General features: G+C 36.5%; 1 protein-coding gene across 2 annotated transcripts in view; it reads left to right on the top strand.

The window, feature by feature from the left end:
• The first annotated feature begins 1648 nt into the window (after nt 1-1648).
• sema3bl (sema domain, immunoglobulin domain (Ig), short basic domain, secreted, (semaphorin) 3bl) overlaps nt 1649-14783 on the top strand; it is a 48197-nt gene continuing 35062 nt past the window's right edge. Inside the window, exon 1 of one of the 2 annotated variants that reach the window (XM_051116707.1) lies at nt 1649-2030. In XM_051116707.1, coding sequence (XP_050972664.1) covers nt 1937-2030 — 94 coding nt within the window. In that variant the 5' untranslated portion in view covers nt 1649-1936. The remainder of the gene's footprint in view (nt 2031-14783) is intronic. The other variant, XM_051116705.1, reaches the window with a different exon arrangement.

Raw genomic sequence — 14783 nt, 5'->3', positions numbered from 1 at the left:
ACCTCCCCAATGCAACCCTTGAGTTAATTAAAATCAGCAAGCCGCAACAATAGTGCCAAGTGGCAGATCAAGGGAGAGATGGAATGTGTCCTTAGGTTATATATTCTGGAGTCAAAATAATCAGAAGAGAGTCTTGCAAAACATTCAAGCACAAACATTTATAGGCAGACAGAGTGTGTACACAGACCAAAGATAAATGAATCTGTGGTCACTGCACGACAGTTGAAAGTTTTAATTGAAATAGTGAAAATGTCCAAGATGCTAGAAAAGCCAGCTTTGAAATATTTGTGATGCCACACTCGTCCTCAATGTAAATATATTGAAATAATATTTAAAGGTTTAGTTCAACTAAAAATGAAAAATCTGTCTCTTTTTTTGTCACCCTCATGTCGTTCCAAACCCATAAGACCTTTGTTCATCTTCGGAATTAGGATATTTTTGATGAAACTGAGAGCTTTCTGACCCTGCATAGACAACAATTACAACTGTAATGTTTTATGCCTAGGTATAGTAAGGACACTGATAAATTGTCCATGTGACATCAGTGGTTCAACGGACTCTCGTGAACGTGAGTCGAGTGACACAGAAGAGAAGACATTGTTAAATAAAGTCATTATTTTTGTTTTCCTAGCGCACAAAAAGTATTTTCATAGCTTCATTGCATTACAGTTTAACCACTAATGTCACATGGACTATTTTAACAATGTCCTTACTTCCTTTCTGGGCCATAAAACGTTTCAGTTGCTGTCTATGCAGGGTCAGAAAGCTCTCAGTTTCCTCAAAAAATATCTAAATTTGTGTTGTGAACACTCAGAAGAAAAGGTACAGTTCTGTCACTGGGGTGGTACCTTAAGGTACAAAAGTGAAACGGTACAAATATGTTCTTTTAAAGAACTAATATGTTCCTTTAAGGTACTAATATGTACAGTTTAGGGGTAGGCTTTTCACTTTTGTGCCTTAGTGCCCCAGCAACAGAACTGTACCTTTTTTTCTGACAGTGAAGATGAATGAAGGTCTTACAGGTTTGGAACAACATAATTTTCGTTTTGGGGGGAACCGTTTAATGTAATTTCTGTGTGGCACTGAATTTTACTTACTGGTTTATATAAGAATATGGTGATTAATGGTCATAATCCATCCAGACTTTCTTATACAAGCTGTTTAGTATGTATGTAGTATGATTTATGAATAGATATAAACTATTTCCAGTCTACATAATTCAGTCAGTGTTTTGTGTTCTTCCCAGTGGTATTCCTCTACAGATGTTATAATTTTGATTAACTTGTTTGGAAAACTGCCACTGAGAGTGTATGAATTATTATATCACTTTCAGGGTCAAGTTGTAAAAGATATTCCTGCCAGTATTTGTATAATCATTTGAGTTTTGTCTGAAAGCGCTCCTCTGTTGCTATGGTTTCCTCCTCAAGCGAACGCGACTACTGTTCGCGGGAATCCATTTGGCGCTTTAACTTTACTGAAACGTTGTTTGGAAGTTCTTTTGAAGTATACACTTTTATGTAAAAAATTCTAAGAACCAATACCTCGCATCCTTGAAACAACGAAAGAGCGCAATGAGAGGAACTGAACGAGAGTGACAGGCGAGTACCGGGGGGGGCCGTTTAGCTCTTGAGGGCTGAGAGGACGGGGAGGGTGTTCCTCAAGATTGAACGAACGGACTACAGGAGAGAGCGAGGGAGCGACAGAAAGAGAGAGAGAGACGTGCGCACTTGAGCTGGCGCTGTGTGGGAAAATAGCGCACAGGGGCACAGGCGAGAGACTCGAGCTTAACCTGAGATCCAGGGTCCAGCTGTGGATGTCCAACATCTTTTGCGCCTGGAGTTCGTTCAAACTTTTATACGGGGACATCAGGAGTACTGACAGAAGTATTTGTTCCCGTTAGTGTAAAGAAAGCGTCACTGAAAGTGGTCCATTCAACATGGAATTACCGGTTCTGGTTTTAGTGTTGGTGGTCCTGCCGTTCGGCACCAGCACTAAACTGAACGTGCCGCGCCTACGCCTGTCATACAAAGGTAAATTATTTGAATGAGTTTAACTTTTAATGATTTATTTTTTAAAATGGAACACAAAAGCCAAAGATCTAGGCTAATGAACAGTAAAACTGGTTAAGCTCTATCCTGCTACTGTGAGGGGAGAACACGGTCAGTGCATTAAGTAGCTAGATTAATGATTTATTTTCAGTTTAAGTGTTAAGGTTAATGTTGCATCCCTCAGTTCATCTTCTGTGTAAACTAGTCTACACAATTTACAGGTGCGTGTGGTGATAGAAGGCAATGGCACCTTTATTGGCAATCAAAAACAGAAAAATGTTCATTAGTCTACATACTGTATTCACATTTACAGATGCTGACAGGATTTAAATCCTGGGCAAATCGCATTTACAGAACAGACATACAGTATAGCCTAGGTAATATGTATAAATAGATATTTCAATTGCGCAGTGACATTGAATGACACTGTTTGTTAAATTATTTTTAGTCTTTTTCTTGTGTGTGTCAAATCGATCTTCTTCGTCATTATTATATGAAGTAGTCGAAAATACAGCTTATTCACTGTTCACTCTGGATAAGGCGGAGTTTTTTTTAACAGTGTATGAGTGCTACAGAATAATGTTTCTAGTAAACTGTTTCCTTTGTCGCTTTTTGCATTTGTATTGCTTTCCACACATCCTGCTTCGCACACTGAGTCTTTTTTTAAAGCTTTGCGCAAAGTCCCTCAGCGACCTTATCGGATTCAAATCTGAGCGCCCCGTTCAACACGATTACAGTGCCGTTTCCGTCTTTGCATGGCAAATGTTGTGGCTGGTCTTTTTTTAAACTGTGGGAAAAAGCTACGTCAGGACTCCGGGCTACTGTTCAGCTGTTATCCAAAAACTCCAGGATCCTCATGCCTCGAGCTCTTGCCTCTCCTGGCGCGCGCTCACCTCCCCGCGGTCAGACTCTTCCCGGTGCGCGAAGCAGTTAGCGCTTTTTTATCGCACTACGCCTCTTTATTATCGGATTTATAGAGTGCAAGGGGAATGTTGCAGTGGCCTGGGGGAGTTTGAGATGTTTTACCTGTTATTACACGGTGGTATTTTTCTATGATTAAAGAAATAACTTAAAAATGAATCATTAACTCAACCTCATGTCGTTCCATGACTTGACATGTTAAGCTGCGGTCTCATTTACAGTTCAGCTAATTTTTGTATGCGAGATGTAGTCATTTCTATAGCAATCCAATAGGGAATCTGTTTTCGAATTTGCCCGAGGGCGAAAAATTTCCCCCACACAGATTTTGGTCACGTGGATTCACTGCGATGACAGATGAACAGAAAGCTGCTTGGTTTGAAAGTGACTTCTGTGTTGCTGTGACTGTGCTTCATACAGCTGTACAATATTGACAATAGACAATTCACCTTTTTGGCTGCAAAATATTGGTGGTATTATAGAGTCTTTAGAATGACAGCTTCAGTGACCATTCAGTTCATTTTATAGAAAAAAAGGATCCAATGAAAGTGAATGTTGACTGAGGCTATTAGTCACTAAAATGGTTTAAGTTTTAATTCTTCATATTACATAAGGATATGAAAACCCATTTCCGCCCCTGAATAAAAAATGTAAAAAAGGTAATAGCGACTTTTTATCTCACAGTTGTGACTTTTTGGCAATTCTGACTTTTTCTTGGAATTGTGAGATATGAGCTTGCAATTGCGAGTTATAGAGTCAGAACTGCGTGTTTACATCTCGCAAGTTACTCTATAACTTGCAAGTGTGACTCTATACTGACCTCCTTTCATTTCCGAAATGAAGTCAGAAATAAGTGATATAATTAAAGTCTGAGTTATAAAGTCAGAATTATAAGATATTCTGACTTTTTTTGTCAAAATTGTTAGATAACTCAATTGTTATAAGGCAAATTTGGAGTGGGAAAAAGGTCTTAAAATTTCAAGTCTATCTTACAATTCTGACTCAACTCGCAATTGCATATTCTAAAGTCAGAATTGTGAGTTATAAACTCAAAATTCTGAAAAAGTCACAACAATTGTGAGATAAACTCGCAATTCTGAGTAAGAAGTCTGAATTGTGAGTTTATATCTCGCAATTCTGACATTGTTACTCAAAATTGCGAGCTTATATTGTGCAATTCTGAGAAAAAAGTCAGAATTGTAAAGGAATCACACAATTCTGACTTCTATTCTTAGACTTTCGAGTTTATCTCATGCAATTCTGACTATTTCTCACAATTGCAAGTTTATATCTCACAATTTGCAGTTGCAAGTATAAAGATTTGCAAGATAAAAAGTCGCAATTACTTTTTTTTTATTCAGTGGCGGAAACAGGCTTCTATATTAGGAAGGCTGCAACAGTGTTTTTGAATAAAGTTTTATTGGCTGCATAAATTAATTCAAATAAATATATGTTTTTGTTCAATAAGCCATGTAAAATTTAAACAGTGCTGTCTAAAACCTTTTGTGTGTGTGTGTGTACTTGTCCTTGCTACATTGTGGGGACCAAATGTCCCCACAAGGATAGTAAAACCTGAAATTTTTGACCGGCCAGCGGTCCCCACAATGTAAAAAAATTATTACACATAGTAAATGATGTTTATCTGAAAATGTAACAGCGCAAACATGTTTTCTGTAAGGGGTAGGTTTAGGGTTAGGGTTGGGTTAGGGGATAGACAATATCGTTTGGTCAGTATAAAAACTATAGAAGTCTATGGAAAGTCCCCGCAATTCACAAAAACAAACGTGTGTGTGTTCCATGGAAGAAAGAAAGTCACATGGGTTTGTAACAACATGAGGTTGAGCAAATGATAATTTAATTTTATGCTGGTCCCCATTGACTTCCATAGTATGGAAATAAAATATACTAAGGAAGTTCTGTCTAAGGAAGACAGAATTTTTTTATTCTTGGGTGAACTATCCCTTTAAGAGAAACTTTGCTTAACCCTAAATTACCTGCAGGGTACAAAGAACAAGGCTTAAGGTGGCGACAGGAATGTGAAGCAGTAGTTTGTATTAATTGTTTTATGAGTGCCTCCGATAAGCTCTTTTCATTAATGATTATAAGCTGAGCTATGAGTCGGGTGTCCAGTTTCCCTCCTTTGATTTGTGTGCGTGACTGGAGCGCATCTGTGCAGAGTTTAATGCGGTCAACTAATGCGCACCCAGTCCCAGCGTGGAGCTCTGATTGCATGTAATCGGCCTGTGTTCTTCTCTATGGACGCGCTATTAACCTTGATAATGATCGGCCTAGAGACCCGTCCTGTTGGAATACATATATTTAGATTTTCAAAACTGACGGGTCTCAAAACGCATGTTGGTCATTCTGCTTACTGAAAAGGCTAAAGCATACGCTCATCAAGCTGTCAGAGCTGTATGGATTGGTCTGGAGGGAGCATGTTATGTTTTGAATGGGAAATGAGGGACGGCCTGTGTATGCCAGCAGCTGGGCAGTAAGTGTGTGTGTGTGAATCTGTGGGGTCCTTTGGTGGGTCACTTCTGACCTCTGCTCTGTGAAATGTGTGTGCTGATTTAGAAGGAGACACATGGTTTTTCCTCCCTCATGCACTTTCACACCCACATGCATTCATATATACACACACTAGCACACTTTACTATTTTATGGTTGAACATACACAGAGACGCAGAGGTGGGCGGATCTCTGTTTGTTTTAGTTTACATGAATGAATTAATGAGTTTATTTTTGTAGCGTTGCCCAGATGTTTGTGCATGGTTTGTGAGGTCTGGGTAAAGAATCTGTCACTAAAAGAATGTTTGATGATTCTTGTGTTTCGTTCACATTCTCTCACTCCCTAAATATTCCCAGCTCCCTGGAACCGTTTGTTTGAGAGAGCAGGCCACAGAGTTTCATGTCCATAAGATGGATGTTGTGAAACTCTCCCATGAGATCACAGTTCTAGATTAGAAATTGCTCTAAATTTTAGGGGTGATGTTAGAAGTGGAACTGCCAGACTAGTCACTGAATTAGACATGCTCTCTCTTACCAAAATCCAGCCCTACAAGCCTACAGTTGTGCCATTGAGGATACTGTAATCAGAGACAGAGCAGCAGCATGTAGCTGCACCACAAACTAACAACTGCTTATAACAGCTGCTTATGAAGCTGAATATGGCATTTAGCTTGAATGATCCACTTCTCAGATGCTCTCTGCTTCCTGCATCCCATATATGGGCTGCTCTATGGATGTGCACAATCATGACTGGCAGACAGGGCTTCAAAGTATTTTGGTTGGCAAAACAAAGTATCTGTGTGACTTTTCCCCCTTCGATTACAGACATTTCAGGACCTAATTAAGTCAAATCTGTCCAAAAGGGGGTCAGTTCTCATTTTTCCTTAGTGTGAAAAACATTTTAAAAAAAATCTAAAGAATGTTTTTTCATTATTCTGTTCCTTTTGTGGATTAGAAAGATTCCATGGATGTTAAAGGATTAGTTCACTTCCGGAATATAAAAAATTCCTGATAATTTACTCACCCCCATGTCATCCAAGATGTTCATGTCTTTCTTTCTTCAGTCGAAAACATTTGAGGAAAACATTCCGGGATTTTTCGCCATATAACGGACTTCAATGGGGATCAGGGGGTTGAAGATCCAAATTGGAGTTTCAATGTAGCTTTAAAAGGCTCTACACGATCCCAGCTGAGCAATAAGAGTCTTGTCTAGCAAAATGATCTGTCATTTTTTTTTTCACTTTTTAACCACAAATGCTCATCTTGCACCAGCTCTGCGATGCGTGTCCGCAGCTTCACGCTAGAATCATGCTGGAAAGGTCACGCATGGTTTGTTTGTCTGTGTGTACTTCAGTTAAAAAAAAAAATTCTCCCCTAATTTCAAAATTGTCTGACATCGTTGTTTTAACTGGTGACCTTTCCAACGTGACTACATAACCCATGAAGTCGAGCTAGTGCAAAACAAGCATTTGTAGTTAAGAAGTGTATAAATGTTCATTTTTTAAGAAAATCGTTTCAATCGTTTCACTACACAAGACCATTATTCCTCGGTTGGGATCGTGTAGAGTCCTTCAAAGCTGCATTGAAACAATTTGGACCTTCAACCCGTTGATCCCCATTGAAGTCCACTCTAAGGAGAAAAATCCTGGAATGTTTTCCTCAAAAACCTTGATTTCTTTCAGACTAAATAAAGAAGGACATGAACATCTTGGATGACACTGGGGTGATTAAATTATTATGGAAGTGAATGAATCCTTTAAAGTTTCTTTATGTATCTATAGATCCTAATTATATGATACTTTTATGAGCATAATGAACATTTTTTGCCATTCCAGAAAAAAATTTCAAATTACTTTTAATCCATTTTCAAGGATAGGCATTTAAAGGTATGCAAATAAAGTTTTATGTAGTCTGCAGTGGTGCAGTCAGATCCTTCTGGGAAGTTTGTATTTATGAGTTGAAGTTGTATTTATAATGTCAGGTACATTCCAACCCCTTTAGGATAAGATTTGCCTTTTCTAAACAAACAAAATGCAGCAAGATTGTTTGCACACATACATACATCTGCAACGTGTGTTAAAGATCGCTTGATCTGGAAAGCATCTGCTGTGTACAAACATCAGACAGACGTCTGTAAAATGTCAGTTTTACATACATTCTAAATCATGAACAATAGATGTATATTTGACATCTGAAAAATACATCTTGCAGATGTAAATGCAGACGTCAAGTAGACGTCTCTGTGATGTACGTGTGCTATCAGGGATTCTATCATAATTGTACAATGCTGGCATGATTTGTAAATGCAACCTAGCTAGTTTTATTGTAAATGAAAAAAATCATATATTTTAACTCATTTACTGCATCCATCTTGTTTTCTGACACCCTTGGAAGTCAGGGCTTTAAAGAAGTTCCAGTTTCCCGCTCATAATTATGAACATTTGAGGCATTTATGTGCTTTAAACTCATAAATACAATCTTTCTGACAAAACTTGAACCGTACTCAAAAAATTGTTTGCAGTGAATGATATTAAAAAAAAATTACACTTACTAAAATTAAACTTTTAAAGTGCATGCAAATGTACTGCTAAACAGACTGTGTGCAGGTCCAAAGAGACTACGGAGAATATATGATGTGTGAATAAGAAATAAATAGGTGGGCAAAACTGAGACCTATTGAGGAAATGAATTTCAGGTTTAAAATTCAGCACAAACGTTCATACAGGTACAGTATACATACAAAAAGGAGGCAAGAATACTTTGTTTGTACAGTGCAAAATGGATGCAGGTGGAATTTTAATGAAAACACACATTCCCTCCATCCTTGCGGCGTCAGTCAAGAGTTTGCAGTGTAACGCGACAGAACAATGCAGCATTGTGGCGGTTTCCTCCTGCATTGAGGGGAGTTCGCAGCTTACCGCAATTAGGTCGCAAGCCCTGGACGTGATCAGACGCACTGATAACGACTGCAACAGCTGCTGGTCACTTAAACTATGATTTGATTTTTTAACCCCTGAGCTGATGACTGTCCTGGGAGCCGTCACACGAACACATGCGCACACTTAATTGCAGCTGTAATGGTCTCAAGCACACTGCACAAATACAGCTGCCCTCTATACACACACGCTAACATATGGAAACATGGCTGCTAAAAGGGATCAGGATAATAAAGGAGAAAAAAAAGAGGTGTCAGAGAAAGCAAAGAACGAGTGGAGGTAAATAAAAGGAGGAATTGTGTGGACAGAATGAATTTTACCCACAGTCATATAGATTATTGGTGTGAGAAAGAATCTTTCTTTCTTTCTTTCTTGCTAAATGTGTAAACGAGTCTGTGTGTATAGCCATAACAAGGTGTTTTGTCTAGCTGCTGGAGTCTTATTGTGTGCGTGTGTGTGCAGAGGGGAAAGCACTGACTCTCATGGCTGTTGTCCAGAGGGGTTTATCTAAACCCTCACGTTCTGATTCTTGCTTTGGGGAGAGAGGGGATCAGGAGAGGCCAGGGAGCAGGAGAAGACAGAGGGACTGAAAGAATGAGACTGACAATAGGAACGCTGAGAAAATAAGCTAGAAAAAGTGGGTTTGAGGGGGAGAGGGGCTTTTATGAGTTTACCAGTAAGAGCTGGTGTAGCTTTTCTTTCTGAAGCATCAGTAAGTGTTTGCCCTGAAGTAACATGAATGTGTGTGACAAATGAAGACAGACAGGCAGAGACAAAGCGAGAGAATTAGGGGAAACAGAGCTGATACTATGATACTATGAAGAATTACTTATATGAACATGTATATGCTACCAGTCAAATGCTTGGACCCTTGCACTCATTCTTTATTATTTATGACTGTTCTCCACATTTTAGAATAATAGTGAAGTCATCAAAACTTTTAAGTAACACAAATAAATGTTTGAGGATTAAGAAGGCCGATTACGTTTAAACAAAACTCAACATCCTTTGTCTAGGTTGCAGATCTGCACACTCCAACTTAATGAGGTGAATCTTGGGATGCTGTAAGAGATCTTTATTGCCTTTTTGTCCCTTTAAAACTCTTTGGCATAACTCCCCTTTTCTATTAAAAAAATATATATTAATTAGAAATGCATATATATTTTGTATACTTTTTTATATATATGTATATAGTGTACATTATTGTTTAGATGTTTGGGGTCAGTATATATATTTTAAAGAAAGTAGTGCTTTTATTCACCAATGCATTAAATTAACCAAAAGTGACAGTAAAGACACTTAAAATGTTACACAGTATTTCCATTTCAAATAAATGCTTTTTATTTATTTATTTATTTTTGAATGTTCTATTTTTCATGGGTGCTGATGTTTTTTGTTCATAATAAATCTTGGAAAAAAATAATCACAGTGGATAATAATTATGATTTTTATACATGATTATAAATGTTATAAATGTTAATGTTAAAAATCATAATTATTTTAATTTGTGTAACATAATATTTTATTTTCCAAGTATTTATAGACATAAACTTTTGATTGTGCATACTACCGTTCAATAGACTTTTTTTTTTTTTTTTTTTTTTTTTTTTTGCAATGACACATTAACTAGATTAAAAGTGCCCATAAAGAAATTTATAATGCTACAAAAAGGTTTCTGCTTCAAATAAATACTGTTCTTTTGAACTTTCTAATTATCAAAATCAATATTATGGTTTCAACAAAAATATCAAACAGCACAGCTTTTTTAAATATTAATAATAAGAAATGTTTTTTGAGGACCTAAAAGTTTACATAAAACCTTGCAGAATCTGCAAAATGTTAATTATTTTACTAAAATAAGAGGGATCGTACAAAAAGCATGTTATTTTTTATTTAGTACAGACATGAATATGTTATTTTAATTAAAAGATGTTAACATATAGTCCACAAGAGAAAATAATAGTTGAATTTATAAAATTTACATGAGCATGATTCTTAATACTGTGTTGTTACCTGAATGATCCACAGCTGTGTGTGGTATTTTTTTTGTGATAGTTGTTCATGAGTCCTTTGTTTGTCCTGAAACTCCTTGCTGTTCTTCAGAAAAATCCTTCAGGTCCCACAAATTTCTTTTTTTTGTGTGTGTGTGTGTATTTGAACCCTTTCCAGCAATGACTGTATGATTTTGAGATCCATCTTTTTACACTGAGGACAACTGAGTGACCCATATGCAACTATTACAGAAGGTTCAAACGCTCCAGAATGAAAAACAATGCATTTAATGCCGTGGGGTGAAAACTTTTGAACAGAATGAAGATGTGTACATTTTTCTTATTTTGCGTAAATCCTTTTTTTTTTTCATTTTGTACTGCCCTTCGGAAACTAAAGAAGATACTTACATGTTTCGCAGGATATAAAATAAGTTAAATTTACCCAATCTTCAAATTCAAAAAGTTTTCACCCCCCGGTTCTTAATGCATTTTGTTTCCTTCTGAAGCATCAGTGAGCGTTTGAACCTTCTGTAATAGTGACATATGAGTTCCTCAGTTGTCCTCAGTGTGAAAAGATGGATCTCAGAATCATACCGTCATTATTGAAAATACACAAATACACAAAAATGCTAAAAAACCAAAGAATTTGTGGGACCTGAAGGACTTTTCTGAAGAATGACAGGCAGTTTAACTGTTCAGGACAAACAAGGGACTCATGAACAACTATCACTAAATAAATAAACACAGCTGTGGAAAAAAAGTATTAAGAATATTAAGATATTTGAACGGAGTCATTTTTATAAATTCAACTATTATTTTGTCTTGTGGACTGAAGTGACACTAAAGACTGCCATCACAGGAATAAATTACATTACATTTTCATAATATTACCATTTTTATTGTATTTATGATTAAATAAATGTCACCTTGGTACGTATAAGAGATGCCTTTCAAAAATATTTAAAAAATTGTACCCCAAACTTTTGAGCAGTAGTTATTGTATATTGTAAAACCATGTGGTGAAAGTGTGTTTCGTGTACGTTAGTAAAAATGAATTTTGAATCAGTGAATTTTAGATGTCTTGGATTGTTTAAGTCTAAACCTGCTGTGAAATGTTGACGTAGTCTAATTAAATTTGTTATCTGAGAAGGGCAGTTTCTGGCAGTGCATTTTATGTGTGTGTGTGTGTGTGTGTGTGTGTGTGTGTGTGCACTTCTTAACATTGTGTATTCTCAGTGCCTGGGGAAGACACCATGAGATCTTCCTGTCGGTTCCCCTGCTGCTCGCCGCACCAACCAGTAATCAATTAGTTCCACCACATAACTGCTGACAGAATCAGCCTGAAGCCCTTAAAAGATCAACCTGATACTGATACACACACACACACAAACATATATACGCACATATGCATGATAAAGTACATTCAAGTAATATATTAATGTATCTGCCTACACCAGAGCGGAGAACATGATTAACTTCCTGTGTGGACATGTTTTCTCCTAGGGGTTATGTATTCATATATTACATATTCATACTTCCTTTCTCACTTTTTATCTTTTTATCTCTCTCTTAATCACATGCAGGCACACGACCCTTTAGAAAAAAAATGAGAATAAATGCAATCCTTAAGGCAAACAGCCCAGTCGGCTCTAACGCAAGACCTCTTCCTTCTTCCATTTACATTTACTTCATTACCAGTAAGCGAAAATCTAAAAGGTAGGCCAGATGCCAACAAGCATGTGTGTGTTATTAATGGTTGTTTAGAAAGTTGGTGGCTTGCCACTGTGCAGAAAGCCTACTGATGTAATAAAAAGAGTTTAGGAGAAAAAGTAGGGGTATAAATTTTCTATGCTGTATCTACAGCATAATGTCACTGCAATTCCAACACACCCTACAAACTCTGGTTTGCGTTTATTTAGCCTTTCTCATGTTTTCATCCTCCTCTTTTTCTTAGTGATCTCACACACAACAGATGTGATTATTCGCTGAATGATTTGAGGATAATAGGGTTTGTTGGATACGTCTATCTTCATCAGGTGTGTCTGTGAGTTGTATAACCAAGGAAGCCTATAATACCTGGAGAAAACGTTCATTAGCTTTCCCATTCATCTTACTAAACGATGATTTGTCAGCAGATGAAGTTACGACATCTTATAACTGGCCTGTGCTAACCAGGCAAACCCTGAGCACTTGTTTGTAACTGTGTCTACATTTTTAGCTCTTTTCCAAAGTGTTACACATCTACTGGCACACATACAGCCTCTTACTGGAGGATGACCGAAACTCTGCATGTGTGTGTGTGTCACAGAGGGAGTGTTTGCCAACTCAAACCTCTGTGTAGTCTCAAGTTGTCATTTTATCACAGTTAATGTTGTTAAATTGGTGATTGTGAACTGTTATTTTAAGAGAGCAGATTATTTACACAGCTATGGGAAAGAGCCCAGACTACCTGTGTAATTTACACCATACTCTGTAAGTGTGTTTACATGTTCACCTAGGAGCAGGTGGCATTTACAGCAAGTAAAATCTGGTCATGTTTCTTGCACGTCCTCTTCTGGTCATCTGTAGTGTGGTTAGAATACTGTACTAAAATACTCAGAAAGTTTCAAAGCGCTATTGTCAACCTGTGACTAAGCAAATCCCAAGTGAATGGTTTGATGAGTTGTTTCTTGTTAGTGAATCAAAAACATACGGTGTGAATTGTAACCGTTTATTTAATGAAAGGCTTTGTAAATGAAAACCATAAAGCGTAGTCCAATCGTGTCTTGAACATATGGCTCTTATGAGCTGACTTAGTAAACAGTGTTGGGAAATCTTTTTTTTTTTAAGAAATTAATACTATTATTTAGCAAGAATGTGTTAAATGGATAAAAAGTAATAGTAAAGATTGATGAATTTTGTTGAATGAATAAATGCTTCTTTTTAACCTTTTATTCATCAAAGAATCAAAGAAAAAAAAAGTATCACAGGTTCCAAAAAAAATATTAAGGAGCACAACGGTTTCAACACTAATAATAAATCAGCATATTAGAATGATTACTGAAGGATCAGGTGACACTGAAGACTGGAGTAATGGCTGATGAAAATTCAGCGCTGCGTCACAGAAATACATTATATTTGAAAGTATTTTAAAATAGGAAACCAATATTAGAAATTGCAATACTATTTTACAATATTTGTTTTTTTCTGTATTTCTGATCAAATAAATATAGCCTTCACTGTAAAAAACAAAAAAACACAATTTGTTGAGTCAACTTAATATAATTTGTTTTCCTGCTGCCTTTTTTAATTTTAAGTTCAGTCAACTCAAATAAGTTTAGTCAACTTGAAATGTTAAGTTGTACTAAGTGACTACTTAGATATTTGAGTTGACTTAACAAGAAATTTGGTTTGTTACTTAAAAGCTAGGTAAGTTACCCAGCTGCTTTAGTTGAATCAACTCAAATATCTATGTTGTCACTTAGTACAACTTAACATTTCAAGTCGACTAAACTTTATTGAGTTGACTAAACAGAGTCACCCGGGTAACAATTTTTTTTAAGTTGACTCAACAAATTGTTTTTTACAGCGTTGATGAGCATTTAAAAATGTAAATATATCAAATTTAACATTAAATATAAAATTTTTCCAAGTCGGTAATTGGAATTTTTATGCTGCCTCAAAAAAATAAAGAAATAAATAATACAATCTTTTGATGAAACCATGAAGGAACTAGAATGATTAGTGAGAATCTAAACTAAAATCATTCCTTATGGAGGAAGGAAGGAAAAAGAATGCAAAGTTGCAACGCTAAATATCTTCAGATGTATATGTTTCTGTTTTATTTACCAGTAATTGTCTTCATATGCGTTTGTTTATGGGGGACACTGGGTTGATTCATGACTTACTGAGATCATCTGCCACCATTGTGCTCTTGAGTAGAGCACTAAACCGCAGGTACCTCAGGGGTTGATTGCAATTACAGTTCCTATACGTATCCACTAGATAAAATGCATCCGTTAAATGACAAATAGCAGTGATCTGTGACTGTATATGTATGCTCCTTTGTATAAGAAAGAGAGTATCTGCATCAGTATTTCACTGTTTGGAGTCTGTTCTCTGGAAACCAAACCTTTAAAAGTTTTTATATCATTGTGAAACTTGCACGCAAGATCAGTCTAATAAAGAAAAGAACAAAACTCTTTCTCTTTTGTTCAGCTTGTGAGTTTATTTGAGGTTTATATCAAAAAACCTCACACCATGTCAAACCCCAGAATATATTTTGACCTCTTTGCCAATGATTGTTAAATGCAAAAGCATTTTGGTAAACTCCTTAAATGGCTGAGAAAGAGTTTTAATTGATGTATATAGAGGAATGGATTGTGAATGTTGTTGGTGCATGT

This window comes from Labeo rohita, chromosome 8 (genome assembly GCF_022985175.1).
Source record: "Labeo rohita strain BAU-BD-2019 chromosome 8, IGBB_LRoh.1.0, whole genome shotgun sequence".
NCBI classification, from domain to species: domain Eukaryota; kingdom Metazoa; phylum Chordata; class Actinopteri; order Cypriniformes; family Cyprinidae; genus Labeo; species Labeo rohita.
This window is presented reverse-complemented; position numbering and strand designations above follow the sequence as displayed.